Source organism: Microtus pennsylvanicus, chromosome 3 (genome assembly GCF_037038515.1).
Source record: "Microtus pennsylvanicus isolate mMicPen1 chromosome 3, mMicPen1.hap1, whole genome shotgun sequence".
Classification (NCBI taxonomy): domain Eukaryota; kingdom Metazoa; phylum Chordata; class Mammalia; order Rodentia; family Cricetidae; genus Microtus; species Microtus pennsylvanicus.
This window is the reverse complement of record NC_134581.1, coordinates 98,146,557-98,167,140: the sequence shown is the minus strand read 5'-3', so window position 1 is coordinate 98,167,140 and position 20,584 is coordinate 98,146,557. Positions and strand designations below refer to the sequence as shown.

The window sequence follows — 20,584 nt, the reverse complement described above, 5'->3', positions numbered from 1 at the left end:
GGATGGCAGGCATGCACTACCATCTCCAGTCTATGTGGTGCTGGAACGGAACCCAGACCTCAGGCATGCTGGACAAGGGCTCTTCAATGAGCTACAGCTCCGGTATTGTTTTGTTGTTTTTTGTTTGTTTTTGTCACAGGGTGTCACTAAATAGCCCAGACTGTTCTGGAATTGTGGCAATCCTCCTGTCTCAGGTTCCTGAATGCTGGGATCACAGACCTGTGCCACCACACCTAGCTTCCTTTACTTTTAAAAAAGAAAGTTGAATGGGGTGTAGCTCATGGTACAGTCCCTGCCTAGCAGCAGAAAGCCTCGGGTTTATCCCCAGCACCACCAAGATGGACAGAAAGGTAGGTGAATTCATACATATGTACACGATAGATACATGTATGGATGCACACACACAAAGATATATGTGTGGATATGTACATACATATATGAATAGATACATACATGGATAGATAGGTAGAGAGATAGATAAATACGCACATATTAACATATATACATACATTCATACTGCTCTTGCAGAGGACCTGGTTTGGATTCCCAGCACCCACATGGTACCTCACAACTGTCTGTATTTCCAGTTCCAGGGGATCCAACACCCTCTTCTGGTCTCTATGAGCACTGTACACATGTGCACAGATGTATATGCAGCCAAAATGACCAAACACATAAAACAACAAAAGACAGATATCAGTGTGATTCTCTTCCTCAAGAAATGGGCTTTGGGGCTGGAGAGATGGCTCAGTGGTTAAGAGGATTGCCTGCTCTTCCAAAGGTCCTGAGTTCAATTCCCAGCAACCACATGGTGGCTCACAACCGTCTGTAATGAGGTCTGGTGCCCTCTTCTGGCCTGCAGGCATATACACAGACAGAACATTGTATACATAATAAATAAATATTTTTTTTTAAAAAAGAAATAGGCTTTGTTTGGAGACAGCTTGGTTATGTATCAAAGGCTCAAACTCAGAGGGGTCATCCTGCTTCTGCTCCTCCCTCCCAAGCCCATGCTGTGATTACAGGCGTGTGCGCCTTTCCTGGCCTAGAGATGTGTATGGGGCAGGGGGTCACTCTCAGGCTAGTTCAGATGAGAACATGAGATGATGCCGCACATACAAATGACTAGCTCTTGTAGACCAGGCTAGCCTCGAACTCACAGAGATCCGCTTGCCTCTGCCTCCCGAGTGCTGGGATTAAAGGTGTGCACCCCCCACACCCAAATGGTCTTTTTTAAAAAAGATTCATTTATTATTTATACAGTATCTTGCCTGCATGTATGTCTACATGCCAGAAGAGGGCACCAGATCTCATTATAGATGGTTGTGAGCCACTTTGTGGTTGCCGGCAACTGAACTCAGGACCTTTGGAAGAGCAGCTAGTGCTCTTAACCACTGAGCCATCTCTCCAGTCTGATACAAATGGTTTTAAGGAGATTTTTGACTAAAACAAACAACAACAAAACCAAACAAACAGAAAAACGGCAGCTGAGGAGACGGCTCGGTAGGTAAAGTTCGATCCCCAAGACCCATGTAAAAGGCAGGATGAGGAGTTTCTACATGAATCTCACTGCAGCAAGATGTGGATGAAGTCTAGCTGAAGAGGTGAGCACCAGTTTCAGTGAGAGATCCTGTCACAGAAAATAGGACGGAGCATGCACAACTCAGATGTTTTAAGTCTCCCTCTGGCCTCTGTAGTGCTTGCCTGTGAACACATGTATACAGCACACACTCAATATAACGATAGAAACAAACAACTAAGCGAGACACCCAAGGATGTTCTTTTTTGTTGTTTATCTTTGTTTGGTTTGTTTTAGAGACAGGGTCTCTCTATGTAACAGTCCTGACTGTTCTGGAACCCTCTCTGTAGACCAGGCTGGTCTCAAGCTCAGAAATTCACCTGCCTCTGTCTTAGTGCTGGGACTAAAGGAGTGTTCCACCAACCTCTAGCATAAAAATGTTCTTTTGGCTACTATGACAAAACCATGGATAGCAGAAGGAGATAGCAATTTATTTCTGACATTACTCTCCAAGTGACAGCAATTCACACAGCAGTTGTCCAACCCCAAGGGCCCAGGTGCCTTCCCACTTGTTGCTCAGTTACTCAGAGGATGTGACTACTCAACCAGACCAGTTATCTCATGTCTTCAATCTAACCAGCAGAAAGCAGGAAATGTGGAAGGGGAAGACTCACCCCTCCCATTTAAGAGTAGCCCTCGGAATTGGCCAACTTCCCTTCATTGTATCTCTCATTGGCCAAGAATTAATCACGTGACCATATTTGCTACAGGAGTCAGATAAAGCAGCTTTTGTTGTAGATCAGTGGCAGAGCAATTGCCCACCATGTACAAGGCCCGGGGTTTGAGCCCTAACACAGGAAAAGTGTTCATATTGCTTTGACACAGGGTCTCTTTTGTAACTTGGGTTGCCCTTAAGCCCATCTTCATTCACCTTTGGCTTTCTGTATGCTAGAGCGGCAAGTACATCTGTGGCTTTTACTTTGAGTGGCTGAAGATCAGTGGCTTTAGTTCCATACGAGGTGAGTGAATTTGAGGGAGAACAGACAATCTTATTCTCAGAACAAATCGGAGTCGCCTCCATGTGAGTGCCAAGTGCTGAGGGAGTGGTGAGCCTCCTTGAGGGTGCTGGGAATAGAAGCCAGATCCTTAGCAAGAAGAGTGCTCTTAACCACTGAGCGATTTCTCCAGCCCCGTATTAGACTTTTCTCTTTTCTTGCTCTCTCTCTCTTTCGTTGTTTTTTTCAAGGCAGTGTTTCTCTGTGTATTCTGGCTGTCCTGGAATTTTCTCTGTAGACCAGGCTGACCTGATCTCAAACTCAGAGATCCTCCTGCCTCTGCCTCCTGAATGCTACCACTACTGCCTCGCCCTTATTGGACTTTTCAATACAGCAGATATCAATTTCTTTTTGGCAAGTGCCTATTTCACTAGGATTTATGGGTGTGTATTATGCGTGTGTGTGCTCACTCATGCACACTCCCATTGGAGGCCAGAGGTTGGTATCAGATATCTATCATTCTCTACCTTACTTTAAAAACATTTAAAAATATTACTCTCTTGTGTGTATACAAGATGTGTGTTGGCAGCTGGGTGGTGGTGGCACACGCCTTTCATCCCAGCACTCAGGAGGCATAAGCAGGCGGATCTCAGTGAGTTTGAGGCAAACCTGGTCTACAGAGCGAGCTCTAGGACAGCCAGGGCTGTTACACACAGAAACCCTGTGTTGGAATGTGTGCTGAGAGCACATATCTTGGTGCACACACACAGGTCAGAAGACCCCTTTGTGGAGTCCGTTCTCTCCTTCCATCTTTACATAGATCCTGGGATTGAACTCAGGACGCCGGGCTTGCCTCACAAGCACCTTTACCCACTGAGTCATCTTGATGGCCCTCAACATTATTGAGACAGGGTCTCACGTGAATGATGGCTAGCAAACCCCTGGGACCTGTCTCTCTCCACTCCTAGACTGGGATTACACACATACCCCACCATGCCCTGCTGTTTATGTGGGTGCTGGGGATCTGAATTGAGGTTACCTCACTAAGGCATTTTACCCCTTGAAAATGGAAGAACTCGGTGAGACCTAGAGCCCCTTCCTGTTGAGGTCTAGTTTACAGCAGAATCTCGGAAGCCAGTGTGCTGCTGCTGTTTTGAGGTTACCTCTGAGCTCACTTCATCTACACTGTCTCTCTTTGCTTATTTGAGATAGGGAATAATGTCACAGGCTGGTCTGGAACTCCCACTACAGCTGAAAATGACCTTGGACTTGAGATCCTCCTGCCTCCGCAGTGCTAGGGTGACGGCCATTCACTGCCATGCCCAGTTTCTCGCTGCCTGTATTTGCAAGTGATGACAAACTCCTCCCTCCTCCCACATCTCCACTCATGTGATGAAGAGGCAGGGTCGCACCTTCTGAAAGCCGGGGGGGGGGGGGGGGGGGGGAGAAAACCCTGAACTCTCGTGAGGATTTTTTCAACCTTTTCTTAGTTTTGTTTTTTTAAAATGAAGTTTTATGATGTAGCCCAGGTTTGCCTTCAGTTCACTATGTAGCTGAGGATGACAAACTCCTGATTCTCCTACCTGCAGCTCCTGAGCACTGGGATTATAGGCATGTGGCAACATGCTGGATATACTCAGTGCTGGCTCTCAGACCCCTGATGCCACGTGTTAGGATCCAACTTAACTACACTGTATAGGACTTTTATTTTGGGTAGTGCTGAAAACATCCAGGGTCTAGGGCATGCTGGGCAAGTGCCCTGCCACTAAGCTAAGCTCCCAGCTCTTAAAGCTCTTGATTTTTCTGAGTTCTACACTTTTCTCACACATCCATGTTTCTGGAGTAATGGCCAAGTGCTCAGGAAGTCAGAGAGATGGTGTCTGATGGGCTAAGGCTGGGGAATCCCCAGGATATGGAACAAGATGGCTTCCATTGGGGGACGGAAGCTCTTCAGGAAATGGACCCCTACTTTGATGGTGGTAGAAGCCAGGTACCAAGCTGTCCGTGGTGAGTGCTGCTTCAGGTTGGGGAAGCTGAAGGTGTATGCCTTGTCCCCTCTTTCCGACGCAGCAAGAAGTCGCCAGGGGCGGTTGGGCTCATTGCATAGAAGACGTTGGCACTGTCCGGAATCAGGAGCTCTGCATGGAAATGGGGACCACGATGGGTGGCCTGCAAAGTCTGGGCGCTCCTTGGGCAACTTCCTATCACCCCAATGACTTCTCCCACACCCCTTCCCAGCCAAGCTCGGTCTACGGTGACAATGAACTCAGATGACTGCCACCACTCTTCCTCTCCAGCCGGTTAAGCTAAGGGCGTTCACACTCAATGCTTGAACAACCTGTGATTGTGGGTGCTAGTGGTGGTGGTTGGAACTGGGATATTCCTCATGGTCTTGGGTATTTGAATACTTGGTCCACATTTGGTAGCATTGTGTGGAGTGATCAGCAGCCTGGAGCTTCTTCGTGCTCACCCCACCGTAATGGACTGTACCTCTGCAACTGTGAGCCAAGATAAACCCTTCCTCTCTTCATTTGCTGTCTGGGGTTTTGTCACAGCAGTGATAGCACTGGTTCCAAGTCCAGTTCAATGCAAAATGTCCCTTCTTACCTCTGTCTCCAGGTAGGACCTGGAAGAGCTGGTAGTCACGGGCCCAGGGCTGAGGCACATTGTGCTTCTCCAGGGCTCTTTGCACCACGCTGGGGGCTTTGTCCTGACAAGTGAGCTGTGAAAGAAAGACAGGAAAAGACCAGCGAGACGGTTCAGCAGGAAAAGACTACTCCAAGAGACAACCTGAGTTCAGTCCCTGACATCTGCATGGTAGAAGGAGAGAACCAATTCCTGCAAGTTGTCATCTGACCTACACACACACACACACACACTATATATATATATACACACACATACATATATATGTATACACACTATATATACACATATATATACATAAATATACTATATATATATACACATATATGTAATTAAAACTCATACAAGAGGGGCAGGTGATAAGGGGACAGGGTCCCAGAACTAAGGACAAGGCTGTCCCCTCCTCATCCCTTACCAAGATGCTCCGATACAAGTTCCCATGGTTATTGTCGATGCTGACTCGAATGACACGGGCCTCTGAGGTCTGCTGTCCAAGGAGAGGAATTCGAGGGTTGCTCAGGGTCAAGGTTGTGGAGGATTCCGTGTTCAGAGACGGCTGTAGGCAGTGTGGGGTTGGAGAGGTTGTGACCTTGCTCATCTGCGTGATGAACACCATGTGGTTCTTTCCCCACTATAGTCACTCAGCTGATGAACACACACGACTCCCCCGGAATCCTCACACCCCTTTCCTGCTACATGAGAGACTAAGGACCACACAGTTAGGGTACACCCACAAGACCGAGCATATGTCATCCCTCACACACAGACTCCAGTTCCCTGTTATAGAAACAGATGGACACATGACCCATAGACACACAAAGCCAAGTTCACAGCAGGCTCCAGAGTAGACAGCACATAGTGTACATTGTATAGTTGAAAAGCCACAACACACCATCAGTGAGCAACCTCGGGCATAGCTCTGTGGATATTTGGGCCATTTCCCTGTTAGGTATGCAGACTTTTAGGCTTGTATATCCTTGTAGAAGTGAGTGACAGCTAGAGCTGGTGGCACAGAACTATTATCTCAGCTGCTGGAAAGTTTGAGGTATGAGGATCGCAAGTTCAAGGCTAGCTTCGGCAACCTAGTAAGACCTGTCTCAAGACAAAAAGTAATAAAAGTGTTGGGAGCATAGCAATTCGTCACTGATTTAGAGTCTGCCACTGAGGAGCTGGGATATGGCTCAGCGGTTGAGCCCCTGTCTAGAAAGAATCTCCCGCAAGGGGCTGGGAACACGGCTCCATAGTAGAGCACTTGAAAGGTTTTAGGTCCAATCCCAGTACTTTGTGTTTTGTTTTGGTTTTTGATTTGTTTTTGTCATTGTTGTTGAGACATGATATCATGGAACCCAGGCTCATTATGTAGCCAAGAACGGCTTTGAACTCTGGTCCTCTTGCCTCCATCTCCCAAGTGCTGGGATTACAGGCCTGCACCACCACCACACTTGGCTGGAGTATTGTTTGTTAGGAAAAAAAAGTATGGGGATTATACCTGGTGTGCCCTACAGATTGGTGGAAATCCAATCAGACAGGAGGAGCCAGATGGTAGGTCATGACTCATATGGCCATGGAGGTGCAGTCTCCCAGAGAAGGCAGCAGAGAGCAGCCAGTCTCTGCGACACACACCTGCAGTGCTGCATACACCACCAGACTCACACACATGCATGTGCACACACAGATACTGAACCCTGTGCCCCAGTCCTCAACACAACCACAGATTATCGTGGTACCTTGTTGCTGGAGCTCTGGGGTCCTGGGGAGGCTGGCGGACTACCAGGAGGAGGTTCTCGGTTTCTGGGACTGGATGGGGGAGACCCTGGAGACACACTGGTAAAAACACGGAATTCAAGGTGGGAGGGCTGGCCGGACTTTTGGTCCTGATGTCGCCTGTCCCTTTTGGCCAGCCTACTCACCTGGAGGCTGGTGAGGACGGGTCGCCGGGACTCTCACTAGGGGAAGAGTTCTTCTCCCGGGACAGCTTCCTAGGGTGAGGAGAAGGGATGGTTTAGCTCTGAAACTGGACGCCCCTGTCCACCCCCTCCCCCGTCTCTACCCACACGGCTTCCACAGCACACATCCTGACACTCACGCACTGAGCCGCTTTGTGAGGCTGATTCGCCGCCGGATACGTGGGGAGCTGGGACAGGAGGCAGCTGGTGGCTCAATGACACGGGAGACCCGGTAGCTGGCGAGGTTCAGCATGTGAGCGGCGAGGGAACAGGAAGCAGAGGAAGAATCAAGAGGTAGGAGTTAGTGTGAGTTGTCAATCAAGTACAGAGTGGGGACAGAAGGGGTGAGGTGTCAGGTTAGGATGGAAACAGGATTCACTGGGGTACCAGGGTGCATTTTAGATGGGGTGAACTCTTTGGTTAGTGGGGTGCACAGCACTTACAGGGTGAGATTAGCTAGGGGTGTGGCTCACACATAGAGTGCTTGCAGAGAATCCCTTAGTGAGAGGTTGGGGCCATGGCTTAGGGGTAGAGCCCCTGCCTCAAGTCCCTAGTGAGGGGTTGGGGCCATGGCTTAGGGGTAGATACCCTGCCTAGAATCCTTTAGTGAGAGGTTGGGGCCATGGCTGAGGGGTAGATACCCTGCCTAGAATCCTTTAGTGAGAGGTTGGGGCCATGGCTGAGGGGTAGAACCCCTGCCTAGAGTCCCCAGCGAGGGGCTGAGGCCGTGGTTGACGGGTAGAGTCCCTGCCTAGAGTCCCCAGCGAGGGGCTGAGGCCATGGTTGAGGGGTAGAGCACAGACTTAGCGTGTATGAGGCATTAACAGTACAAACACAAAACAAAACAGAAACAGCAGTGTGAACTGAAGAGTCAATTGGGCCAACATTAAATTCAGGGTCAGATAATTTAGGGGACCAACAGTGTATGGCATGCGTTGAACGGAATGAAAGGAAGCAATAGGGCTCTTGAGTCAGGGACCAGATGGACAGTAAAGCCAGCGTCACTGCGGAGCTGATGGTCAGAGCCACAGATCTGGATGACAGGATCAGAAGTCTACGGGGAGACAGGTGGGGCGTTCAAGCTGATTGACTAATGGACATGAAAGGCGAAATCAGGGTATAGAATGGGCTCAAATTTTAGGTTGGAGGTGGGTAGTGACCTTCAGACCAAGGGAATAAAGGGTACAGGGTGGGGCTGTCCTCAGAATGATCTGAGAAGCTTCTGGAAGGGGAGGAAAGGTGGATTGTATGTGAACTAGACTTGGTGGGTTGGTTACCTCTGTTCCTCACTGAGCTGGCGCTGGGCTCGAAGGGCAGCCAGGATTGGTGGGTGGGGACTCAGGCTGTAGAGTTGGCAGCGATGCTGTAGCTGCTGGATTCGGGCCAGGATCTCCCATTCCTAAGGGGGTGTCTACTGAGACCCTGCCCCACCCTGCTTCCCCACCCTGGGGCATCCCACCCACCCAAGTACCCACCTACTCACCTTCCTCCTCTTCTCAAAGTTGATGAGATTTCCCTGAGGGGGCAAAACTGGCTTGAGCTACAGCATCCAGGGTCAAGGGTCAAAAGTCAAGATCAAAAGCTAGGATGGTGTGAGCCACCATAGTATGTGAATGGGGGAGATGGGTACAAGGCAGGATCAAAGGTGATGCGTTGGGGGTAATAGAGCAGGGGTCAGGAGTCAAGGGTAAGGGGTCAAACCTTCAACATATCCGGTAAGGCTGTGTCCAGCATAATCAAGTCTGTGAGAAAGGTGCCAAGGTAGGGGACAGGACCTGGGGACAGTTTCTGCAACCCCAAAACTTCAGTTACTCAGTGGCATCACTGATCCCAGGCCCCTCTCTGAGAGTCCCCTTTGTCAGCCCCATCTCCATCCTGAACCCTAACACTTACTGACGGCAGACTTCCTGGGAGGCAGTCGTCATCATGGGGTCCCTCAGCGGTCTCCTCCTGGGAAGGAAGAGACTAAAGGAATCTGAGGCTCACTTTGACACTTCTCACAGAGACCACTCTGAGACTGGCACATATACCCATGCTGCCTTCACAGACCACTAGCTGGGGGGTGGTGAGATGGCTCAGCGGGGAAAGGACCCACCCGCTCAGCACTGGGCTGACTTTTGTGGCCTGGGGCTGTAGCTTAGTTGGAACTGCTGGGTTCCATCCCAAGTAGTACACAGCCTGACTGTGGCAGCCTTCTCCTGTCAGCCCAGCACTCAAGATAGAGGCAGGAAGATCAGGTGCTCAGGGCATCCTTATCCTACAGGAGACCCTGTCTAAAAACAAAAGAACATCACAAATGAGTTGTTAGTGCCAAACAGGGTGTAGATTACCCTGGGGACAGAGAAAGCCTGAACTAAGGGGGTTCTAAAGCAAGTTCTGTGCCCCCAGGGTGGATGGGAAGAAAACGTTTGTTCCTGGTTTACTTAGAACAGGCTGACTGGGGAACCTCTAGAAGGACCCTGGACTCACTTCTAGGCATTATTCAGACAGAGAGCAAGAAGGTCTGTTCTGTCCTCCTTTGGGCTGGCGTCTCCTACAGGAACAAGTATGTGTTTGGTTCCCAGAGGGTCCGGACAATGCCTGGCACACAGTAGCTTTGATTTTTGCCTCTTGAGTCCTCCTCGTTTGAAATACACCTTCACTGGGAAGGTTTTTAAACTTTGTTTGGCTGTCTGTTTTGTGTGTATATGAGTATGGGTATGTGTAGATGTATGTGCAGTGCCTCAGAAGGCCAGAGGAGGGCATCAGATCCCCTGGAGCTGAGAGGGAAGTGACTGTGAGCTGTGTGGATGAAACACTGGAACCAAACTCAGATCCTCTCAAAGAGTTCAAGAGCTCTTGACCACTGACTACCTCTCTGGTTCCCCTGATGTTTGTTTGTTTGTTTGTTTGTTTTGAGATAAGGTTTCACTGTAGCCCAGGCTGGCTACAAACTTGAGATCTTCCTGTCTCATTCCTGAGTTCTATGCTTACAGGGGTGTGCTACCTGCCTTGCCCATACATTAACAAGGTATTTTTCTTTTCTTTTTCCTTTCCTTTCTCTTCTCTTCTTTCATTTCACTTTTTGTTTTGCTTTAGTTTTGTTTTTTGGAGACAGGGTCTTTGTGGCATAGAGTGACCTTGAACTCCTGCACTTTCTGCCTCTGCCTCCTGAGTGCTGGGGTGACAGGTGTGTACAACCTCACCCATTTTATACAGTGCTAGAGAGGGAACCCTGGGTTTCATCGTGTTATGCAAGCCTCTACCAACCGAATCCAGCTTCAGCCCCTCATGGTATTTACTGAATATTTACTGTGTTGTCATGCACTGTTTGGGGTAATAATTAGTCAGGGGTGACCAAGTGAGACAAAATGGCTGGGACAGCCAAGATAACTCATAAGAAGGAAGGCAGAAACAAGGGCCATCAGGTGGGTAAGGGCCATGAGGTTGGGAGGGGAGTGTAGAGATGGGGATGGAAGTGTGGAGGTGGTGGGGAGGGGAGTGTAGAGATGGGGAAGGGAGTGTGGAGAAGGTGGGGAGGGGAGTGTGGAGATGGGGATGGAAGTGTGGAGGTGGTGGGGAGGGGAGTGTAGAGATGGGGAAGGGAGTGTGGAGAAGGTGGGGAGGGGAGTGTGGAGAAGGTGGGGAGGGGAGTGTGGAGAAGGTGGGGAGGGGAGTGTGGAGATGGGGAGGGGAGTGTGGAGATGGGGATGGAAGTGTGGAGGTGGTGGGGAGGGGAGTGTGGAGAAGGTGGGGAGGGGAGTGTGGAGAAGGTGGGGAGGGGAGTGTGGAGATGGGGAGGGGAGTGTGGAGATGGGGATGGAAGTGTGGAGGTGGTGGGGAGGGGAGTGTGGAGAAGGTGGGGAGGGGAGTGTGGAGAAGGTGGGGAGGGGAGTGTGGAGAAGGTGGGGAGGGGAGTGTGGAGAAGGTGGGGAGGGGAGTGTGGAGAAGGTGGGGGAGGTACTTTTGAAGGTGGAGGTCTTTGAAGGAGGGGAGTGGGCGCAGCACACACCTATCTTGAGGGGTATCGGATGTTCCAGACCCAGGAATCAGGCTCCATGCTCATCTATATGGAATTCACACTGAGGGTGAGCACTCGATTCTAATCAGAACTTTACCCTTGCTGGCCCACATTTGAAAAACTCCTATCAAGGTGAATTCCTAGAGCATGGTTCCTCCTCCCTAGGCCCCTTAGGAAATCGTTTCCTCTGACTTCCTTGCATTTTGCAGAATGAATAAAGAAGGCTGGTGTTGCCTGTGAATCAGGGAGAAAGCAAGCTGGAGACAGAAGCTGGAGTTGGCTTTGCAGCAGATCCCTGAAGGAAGGATGTTTTGGGGACACGATGCTTCCCTGAGAATGGCTCCAAGTCCCCTTAGCCCTGGCTGTCCTGGAACTCACTCTGTAGACCAGGCTATCTCAGTCTTCCAAGTGCTGAGAGTCACTGGACCCTGCTTTTTTAAAAATTTGTTTACTTTTTGTTTTGTTTTGAGGCAAGGTTTTTTTTTGTTTTTTGTTTTTTTGTTTGTTTGTTTGTTTTGGTTTTGGTTTTTTGAGACAGGGTTTCTCTGTGACTTTGGAGCCTGTCCTGGAACTAGCTCTTTTAGACCAGGCTGGTCTCGAACTCACAGAGATCCGCCTGCCTCTGCCTCCCGAGTGCTGGGATTAAAGGCGTGCGCCACCACCGCCCGGCTTGAGGCAAGGTTTTTTGGAGTTCAGGATAGCCTTGGACTTTGTAGCTGAAATTGTCCTTGAACACCCTGTCCTCCACCTCACTGCTGGGATTACAGAGGTCTCCCACTCTGCTTTTGTGTGGCTGCTGGCTTCTGCGCTCAGAGACTCATGCCTGTGCGGAAGGCACTTCACAGACTGAGAGATCTCCCCATCTTCATACTTGGAATATTTTTGTTGTTTTTGTTGTTTGCTTGCTTTTCAAGACAGGGTTTCTCTGTGTAGCTTTGGAGCCTGCCCTGGAACTCGTTCTGTAGACCAGGCTGGCCTCAAACTCACAGTGTTCCTCCTGCCTCAGCCTTCCAAGCACGGACCACCACACTTTCTTGATTTGGGGGTACCCAATACCTGGGAAAGAATTGCTCGGCAGCTGAGATGATTATTCTCATCAGAAAATATCTGCGACAGTTTCTTGAAGGTGGTCAGTGGTTCCCTGCGGGGGTGAGAGGCGCGCTCAGGTCAGCAGAGGGAACAGTCAGAGCCAGGGCACGGTTACTGCATGGGGCACCCAACTCACCGGCTCACAGATCCCCAGCTGCGCTTGAGCCTGTAGATGGGGTTAGACTGCAGGGCCGACAGGATAGCTCTCAATGAAGAGAAATTGCCAAGTTCCCTGCAGCACTGGGAGTAAGGGGGCGGCTCCGGTCAGCGGCCACACTCCACTGCCTTTGTTTTGTTTTTAAAGACAACTTCTGGATCCAGAGCCAAGGCTGATCTTTCTGCCTCCACCTCCCCAATGCTGGGACTACAGGCACATGCCACTACACGGGACTTGAGGTTGGGCTTTTCTGATATCAGGTCAGACCCAGGCCTCACCTGTAGAGTGGCTAAGCAGGTAAACCGACATGCTCCCTTTCTCCAACGAGCCCCTCCCTCAGCTCTTAACCCCTTCTGGCTGAGCCTGGTTCCCCCATCTACCCCTATGCTTTACTTCTCTCTAGTTCCTCAGTTCTTACACGTGCCCACAGCCTCTCATCTGGATCCAAGATCCTTTCCCAAGTCCTCCAGGATCATCTTTTCCCCTCCCCACTCCTCTAGACACCCCATACACCTGATCTGTTTTCCCCCCTCTTTTTCCAATTCCCACTGCAATCCTATTGTTTCAGCACATCCACTTCCAGTCTCTAATCCCCAGTTTCAGCAAGCTGGTTTCCGGCCGCACACTAGGTCGGCTGCTGGGCCCAGCCCCAGTCCCATCCTGATGCAGACCTGCGCGATGCGGATCCACTTTTCGATGCGCTGTGCCCTCTGCGAGGCTGCCAGGCCAGGCGCTGCGAGCACCGAGCCCAGCACGCAGCCCGTAACTGCATTGAACTGGGCCACGGTGGCACGCACTGTGGGAGAAATGCCTGCAGCCCCCGGCCGGTCACGCTGAGACCACATGGAACCCAGACATTCACAGGTACGCACGCGCAAGAAGAGCTCCTGTGTAGGGGAGAAGAGGGTAAGATGGGTGGGTGCTCATCAGTACAGGCCTTACCCACCCTCCCACCCTGACGCTGGCTGGGGTTCCCACCACGTCCATAAGGGTCAGCTGCTCCGCCACCTCATCCACTCTGAAGTCCAGGAGCTCGGGGCCTTCAGAACTGGTGTCTTCGTCTTCCTCGAAGTCCTCGGAGAATTCTGATCTGGGAGACTGGGCAGCCCTGGGAGGGCCTAGGGAATAGATACAAAGTTTAAAACTCATGTTTGGGCTGAGAGGATGGCTCCGCAGTTAGGAGCACTTTCTGTTCCTCCAAAGGACAGAGGTTGGATTCCCAGCACCCACATGGTAGCTAACAACTCTGTACCTCTATGTACCTCCAGTCTCAGGGGACCTACAGGATCTACATGATGCCTCTGTGGACATCGTGCACACATGTGATGCACTGACAAACATGAAGGCAAAACACACACACACACACACACACACACACACACACACACACACACGGAACTATACATAAAGTAAAGGCCAGACGGTGGTGGCGCATGCCTTTAATCTCAGCAGGAGTCTAGATTGCCTGTGGGACCTTAGGCAAGTGCCTCTGTGTCTCTAGGTCTCACCTCCTCACCTGTGAACACCCTGACTGTTTTGCTTTTTATTTACGTAATTAATTTTATGTGTGTTTTTGGGTCCGCAAGTGCCACGGTTTATGTTCAGAGGTCGAGGACAATGGGAGTTGGTTCTCTCCTTCCACCCTGAAGTTCCAAGAATCTAACTCAAGGGGCCAGCTCTGGCAGCAAGTGCTGTTACCTGGTGGAGCCATCTCTGCAGCCCACCCCAAGTGGTTTTGTTGTTAGCTTTGTTTTTAGGAGGAGGCTTTCTACACCCTCAGGCTGGTCCTCCTGCCACAGCTGGGATCACAAGAATATGCCACCACACATCACTGCGTTCTTCAGTTTTCCTTGCCTCTGATTGAGGACATTGGGGGGAGGGCATTTGGCAAGAGGATTGCCAGGAGTTTGAAGCCGACCTCAGCTATGGTTTCGGGCTAGCTTGGGCTACAGAGTGAGACTCCGTCTCAAGGTGGGGTGGTAGCGGTGTGGCATTGCTGAGATGGCTCGGTGGTTAAAGGAGATTGCTGCCAAAGCCAAAGACCCGAAGCGGATGCCATTAATGGAAGGAGAGTATCAACTCCCAAAAGCTGTCTTCTGACCTACACACACACACACAAGCATGCGTGCACGTACACACATACACTGTGACATGATATGTCCCGTACATGAAAATAAATGAATAAATGTTAAAAAATAAAAACAGGGGCTGGGAGATGGCTCAGAGATTAAGAGCGGATAGTATTTCTCCGAAAGACTGGAGGTTAATTCCAAGCGCCATGTCAGACAGCTCACAACTGCTTCTAACTCCAGCTCCAAGAAATTCAAAGTCTCTGGCCTCCACAGGCACCTGCACTTGTGTGTCATCCCCCCCACACATGTATATTTAAAATTAAATCTTAAAAATTAAAATAAAAATATAGCCTCTAATTCTATCTAAATGTGGTGGTGAGCACCTGTTAGCCCAGAGGAGCAAGACTGAAAACCTGAGGTCAGCGGAATCTTCATAGTGGGTTCAGTTATATCCAATAAAACAAAAGAAAACCCCCAGAAAGCCAAGCCCCAAATGTATGTGGCTCAGTGGAAGAACAGGGGTGAGGCCCTAGGTCAGTCCCTAGCCACTCACACACATAGGGGTCCCTCCTGATGGCCGACATGGCGGAGGGAGAGAACTGACTCCCACACTCACTCAGTCCACCACCGCAGAATAAGGAAAATAAATGTAACAAAATATTTAAAACTTGATGGTAGGAAAGGAAACCTCTCGGTGATCAATTAAGCAGAGAAGAAAACATCACCAGTAGGCATGGACAAGTAGTTGCTTCCCTCGAGAGCTGGAAGTGGCTGAGGGCTGGAAGTGGCCACTTGAGCTCAGGGTTTGAGGGATTAAAGGATGAGGATTAGGGACACAGAATCAGATGAGCTCAAACACGGATGAGACGATGATTCTGTATAAGCAGAGTACAATTATTTCGTTAGATAATCCTAATTGTCCTGCTGGTGGAGACAAAGCCAATAGCATCCTTCGCTACTGCACTCATGGGATGCAGGGAAGCCAGGAATCAACCACAAAAAGTGTGCAGAAAAACAAGGCAGCCTCAGAGGCGTCAGACGGACGGGACAGGCATTCTCAAGAGAAGTGAAATTTCTTTTTCGGGTTTGGTGCCTTTAATCCCAGCACTCAGGAAACAAAGGCAGGAGGCTCTCTAGGAGTTCAAAACCAGCTTGGGCTACATAGCAAGTTCCAGGCCAGCCTGGGCTACACAGTGAGATGAGATACTGTCTCAAAAAACCCAAAACAAAACTCAAAATTTCATTTAGGTTCATTTGAGATGGCTTATTGGCACATGTGGGCCACTCTCACCACTGCCAAAAAATAGATAAAATGTAAATAAATAATGAACAAATGAATAAAAACTACACCCATCTATTGTGCACAATGCAAATTTTAGGAACCTGTTCGCTCCTATTACGTGAGTCTCAGAGACCAAACTCAGACTATCAGGACTGTCTGCAAGCCCCTTTATCTGTTGAGCCCTCTCACCTGCCCCAGAAGTGACATTTCAAGACCTGAGTGAGATTTGTAATCTTTTCTCCATCCTCAGCTTCCTTTGTTTCCAGACAGGGTCTCACCATGTAGCTCTGGGTGGCCTGGAGGTCACTGTGTAGACCAGGCTGGCTTCCAGAGCACCAGTTTTTCTTTTTTTTTTTTCTTTTTTTTTTGGTTTTTCGAGACAGGGTTTCTCTGTGGTTTTGGAGCCTGTCCGGGAACTAGCTCTGTAGACCAGGCTGGTCTCGAGCTCACAGAGATCCGCCTGCCTCTGCCTCCCGAGTGCTGGGATTAAAGGCGTGCGCCACCACCGCCCGGCCCACCAGTTTTTCTGTAGTGTTTGCTGGTACCTTAGTGCTCACAATAAGGTGTCAATTGATGTGTGGCACCCACTCCACTGCCCCGGTAGATACCTAAAAGGTTAGATCCCGTGGGAAAACTGCCTCGATTGTACAGAGCTAGGTTCCAGTTCCTGGCAACAGAAATACACGAATAAATAAATAAAGATTAAAAAACAAAGCAAACAAAAAAGGAAACATCTGGGTGGTGGTGGTGGTGCACACCTTTAATTCTAGCACAAGTGTATGCTGAGTTCGAGGCCAGCCTGGTTGAGTTCCAGATTGAGTTCCAGGACAGCTAGGGCTACACAAAGAAACTCTATTTTGATAAACAAACAAACAACAACAACAACAAAAAACAAGCACCAAAACCAGGAGACAAACACCAATACTAGGCTGGTGGCACACACGCAATCCAACACTCCAGGGAAGGAACTGGTGCTGCCTCACACAGAAGGGGCCCTGAGTTCAGTCCCTTGCTCTGTGTAAACCACACATCTGTCCAAGGTCACCCTCTGCTACTTAGCGCTGTGCTAGTGTGGGGTATAGCAAGACCCTGTCTCCAAAAGTAAAACAAAACTATGGCCACAACTGCCTGGAACTCCAGTTCCGGGGGAGCAGAGATCTTTTGACTTACACTGGCTGGTGCTGCAGGCACACAGTGCATTTAATGCAGGAAAAGCACTCAAACACATAAAGTTATAAACAAATTAAAAAACAAAGCAAAGAGACTACAACAGTAACAAAAATAACACCCAGCACTGGGGAGATAGAGGCAGGAATATCAGAAGTTCAAGGTTATCCTTGGCTACATACTGAGGATAGCCTGGGCTACCGGAGGATAGCCTGGGCTACCTGAGACCCTGTCTTGTAAAATAAAAACAACACATATTAATAATATGATTGGTCAGATGGCCCAGCCATTAAGAACACGGAACACATATAATAGTAAAAAGTGAAGCACTCTGTGGCATGTAGGGACCCAGACACATGTGTCAGACACACAGTAGCAATGAATACAAATTAAACAAAATACCAGGACACTTGGCCATCCCTTGCTGTGTACTGATTTTCTGTGTGTGTTGGATGTCCTTTCCAGAAGGTTGGGAAGCCGAGTCCATCATTAATGGCCAAGGCTAGGGTCTCAACACATGCTAAATGGAAAATCCCGTGAGGAAATCACTGTTACCATTCCCGTCTCAGAGAGGGGGAGAGATCTAATCAAGGTCACACAATCACCAATCGGCAGGCCTGGGATTTGAACCCACATTGCTGCTCTTGGCTGGGCAAGCATTCAGCCACTAAGTGACATCCCAAATCAAAGAACGAAGGATCTTGGGGTGCATGAGGATACTAATAAGCAAATGCTAATATCTTTTGATAAAGACTTATGATCAGGTGAAGAAAATAAGGCACATTTAGCTTAAAAGTATTTTCCCATGAGGCTAGAGAAATGGCTCAGGGGGTAATATATTTGCTCATGCAAGTGTGAGGAGTTGAAATCAGATCTCCAGCACCCACAAACCACAAGGCACAGTAGTGAAAGCCCAGTCCTGGCTAGGCAAACACAGGAGAAACTTTGGGGCTCAAGGGCAAGTCAGTTTAGCCAAAGGGGTGAGCTCCAGGTTCAATAACAGTAGACGACAGCAGAGAAAAACACCTAGCATTGTCTTCTGGTCTCCACATTCGTGTGCACATACGTGCATGTGCACCCATGTTCATGAACACATACATGCACCACACACACATTAAGGAAGGAAGAAAGGAAAGGAAGCTTTTTCCAGGACTGGAGATGTGGCTCAAGACCTACAAGAGCTTGCCTGGTATGTGAAAAGGGTGAGTTTATTTCCGAGCACTAAAATAAGTTTAAAAAATGTGTTCAACTTCCTAATGCTGCAACACTTTAATGAAGTTCCTTATGTGGTGACCCCCAACAATAAAATTGTTCTTGTTATTTTTTTAAAAAAATGTGTTCTAGGTCTGTCATTTTGAGAGGGGTAGCACAATCTCAGAATCACCAGCACTAAATGTCCCTTACCAGCCCAAGCCAGTCGCCGCTCCTCCTCTGCCTGTTCTCCCTTAGCCTCTTCCAAGAACTCTTCTAGAAGCTTCTCTGCTTCCCTGGCTTCTGCCCCTCCTGGGGCTGCCCAGCCCAAAAATATTAGGACATTCCCCAGGTTCTGATGGGCAGGGGGATCCCAGAAGTCCTGAGGATGATCTCGCAGCCAAGAACCGAGTACCGAAACCACAGCCCTGAATGGAGAAGGATGTGTGGGTCAAAACTGAGTCCAAGGACCTAGACTTTCCCAGCCTTTCCACGCAGCCGACAGTCCTGACCTTGAGGTCCCTTCCCCCACGCTCCCTTAGGCCAGGGGTGGGGGTGGGGGCTGTGGGGATGGAACCAACCTCAGATGCTTGCTGAAGCTCAGATCCTGTGCCTCTGCCCTCTTGCTGTCTACTCTGGGAAGAAAAGCCTCTATCAGATGGTAACGCAGCTATAGAGCTTTTAAGACCTGTGCTCTGGGGTTCTAAATTTGGGGGCGGGGGAAGGGGCGCAGAGGGGGTTCTGAAATTGGGGACTTGAGAGTCTCCTGAGAATGACTGACCCAGGAGGTGGTGGTGGCGGCGGCGGCGGGGGCAGCAGAAAGCCCAGAACTCGGGCTGTGGGCACAAAGGCCTGGTGTGTGGCCAGGAAGGCAGGCACGAAGCCAGGATCCTGTTCACGGTCTCCGGACACCAACTCATGCACCAGCCGCTCTAGTCGGGCGGCCCTCAGCGCCCGCACCTTGCTGGTGCGGTACTGGAGGAAGGTGTCAGCAACCGGGGTGGGAGCCTGCAGGGGGGGGGGGCGGTGGATGGGATAACATGAGGCGTGTCCCAAGCACCTTGTTTCCAACCACACCTGTAGCTGGCACCTCTTTTGCTTCTGACTGTGTTCGTTTTTGTAAATCTGAGACTCCCTAAATAGATGTCCACCCATCTAAAGCCTACATTAACCCCGTAGGACAGACACCCCACACTTTAAGCCCTGCCTTCTGTTCCCTCCTCACCGGGCAACCCTAGGCTTCAGTCAGCCTTGCAAGCTCGCTTCACTGGCCAAGCCTCGGTCCCACTCACCCCCCATCTTGCTGCTCCCCTTTCAGATTTCCTGCACCTTGTCGGTCATTTTACCTCTCGGGACGTGCTATCATCTGGCCCCACCCCTATTTCCTGAATTTATATCCAGTCACCTGAACGCCCCCAGGTCCTTTCCACTCACCTGGTCGTCTCTAAGCTCCGCCCTTCCTCCTGGCCCCGCTGCTCTTAGCTTTTGCCTCTCCGCCGCAGCCCGGGCTGAGCCCGCCCTCACTGCTCACCTCCAGCCCCTTCCGCACCTGGTCGTCTCCAGGCCCCTCTGGGGTCGAGCGCTGGCTGCGCTGCCGCCGCAGGGAGACGCTGTACACGGCGCCGTCCTCAGTCTCCTCGCCCCAGTCTTGCAGAGGCGCCTGGATGTGGAGGCGGGCTCAGAGCAGTGACCCCCACCTCTGCCCTGGCCTGTAAGTTTGGGCCTCTTTCCCGAGCAGACTACTGATACTCTGGCTGGGATCCCAGGTGGGTCCCTCTGCGCCACAGATACCCCCCTCTTAGGTCTTGAGTGGATGGGGTATCATTTGGGGACATTCCATAGTCCAATGTCACAAAGAATCTTTTTGTCACTTCCTCCCGAGATAGTCTCAGACCCCGGTCCCCACCCCACAAACCAGCCGCATCGCGGGGTCAGGAAGTGTGAATCCCCAAGTGGGAACTCCAGGGCACATCCATTTGGCAGAAAGAGGTAGAAAATGAGAGGTGGATATCCGGAGTTTCTGAGTCTGGGGATACACCAGGGACGTGGGGTCTGAGGATTCCCCAGCTCCCTCTTACCAAGGCCAGCTCTCTGCTCGCTGTCTTTTGCATGGCCCCGATGCCCGTCCTGCTCCCTGGCGCCGCGGAGTGAGGCGGAAGGGCCAGCAGGAGCGGGCAGTGGGGCGGGGCGGCCGCGCGTCCAGTCGCGGGGCGGGGCTGGGCAAGGCGGTCGTACGACTCCAGAGGTCCCCAACCGGACCCTGGCACTTAAACCAACACAGAAGTCCGGGACCTCCCCCAAAGGTGTGTCAAGCTGTCACCCTGACCATAAGTCTTCCCTGATCCCAGATATGAGTGTACGGGGGACGACGACAGATCTGTGTCCCCGGGTGGGAAGTTCTTTGTGGTCAGTTGGGGTTGATCAGCCCCAGGTGTAGGGGTGCTCCTATGTCTGGAGGGGAATAAGGGCACACTGAATTTGTATCACAGGTGATGGGAACCCTATTGTCTCAGGCTGGAA

At 50.5% G+C, this 20,584-nt stretch overlaps 1 protein-coding gene across 2 annotated transcripts; it reads right to left on the bottom strand.

The window, feature by feature from the left end:
• Positions 1-1,986: 1,986 nt before the first annotated feature.
• Positions 1,987-20,207, bottom strand: Rgl3 (ral guanine nucleotide dissociation stimulator like 3). 2 transcript variants are annotated; one of them, XM_075966555.1, is made up of 19 exons: positions 20,143-20,207; positions 19,596-19,724; positions 18,846-19,072; positions 18,646-18,699; positions 18,278-18,492; positions 13,331-13,470; positions 13,024-13,239; positions 12,332-12,435; positions 12,163-12,247; positions 9,000-9,056; positions 8,808-8,894; positions 8,590-8,622; positions 8,384-8,505; positions 7,247-7,342; positions 7,071-7,139; positions 6,888-6,984; positions 5,576-5,716; positions 5,122-5,236; positions 1,987-4,652 (listed from the first exon to the last, which is right to left on the bottom strand). In XM_075966555.1, exons 1-19 carry the CDS (start codon positions 20,173-20,175, stop codon positions 4,534-4,536), a joined length of 2,139 nt encoding a protein of 712 aa, XP_075822670.1. In that variant the 5' UTR covers positions 20,176-20,207; the 3' UTR covers positions 1,987-4,533. The 2 variants fall into 2 exon arrangements, with proteins under 2 accessions (XP_075822670.1, XP_075822671.1); XM_075966556.1 differs by having other exon boundaries at positions 4,382-4,652; positions 19,614-19,724; positions 20,143-20,201.
• Positions 20,208-20,584: the final 377 nt, after the last annotated feature.

What these genes read in the sequence shown, in the direction of transcription:
- Rgl3 (XM_075966555.1), bottom strand. Translation starts at nt 20,175, where the DNA reads ATGCAAAAGACAGCGAGCAGAGAGCTGGCCTTG. An exon ending in CCGCCACCACCACCTCCTGG is followed by an intron (nt 18,700 to 18,845) that starts GTCAGTCATTCT and finishes TTTTCTTCCCAG; the next exon opens with AGTAGACAGCAAGAGGGCAG. An exon ending in GCCGAGCAATTCTTTCCCAG is followed by an intron (nt 9,057 to 12,162) that starts GTATTGGGTACC and finishes CTTCCTTCCCAG; the next exon opens with GAGGAGACCGCTGAGGGACC.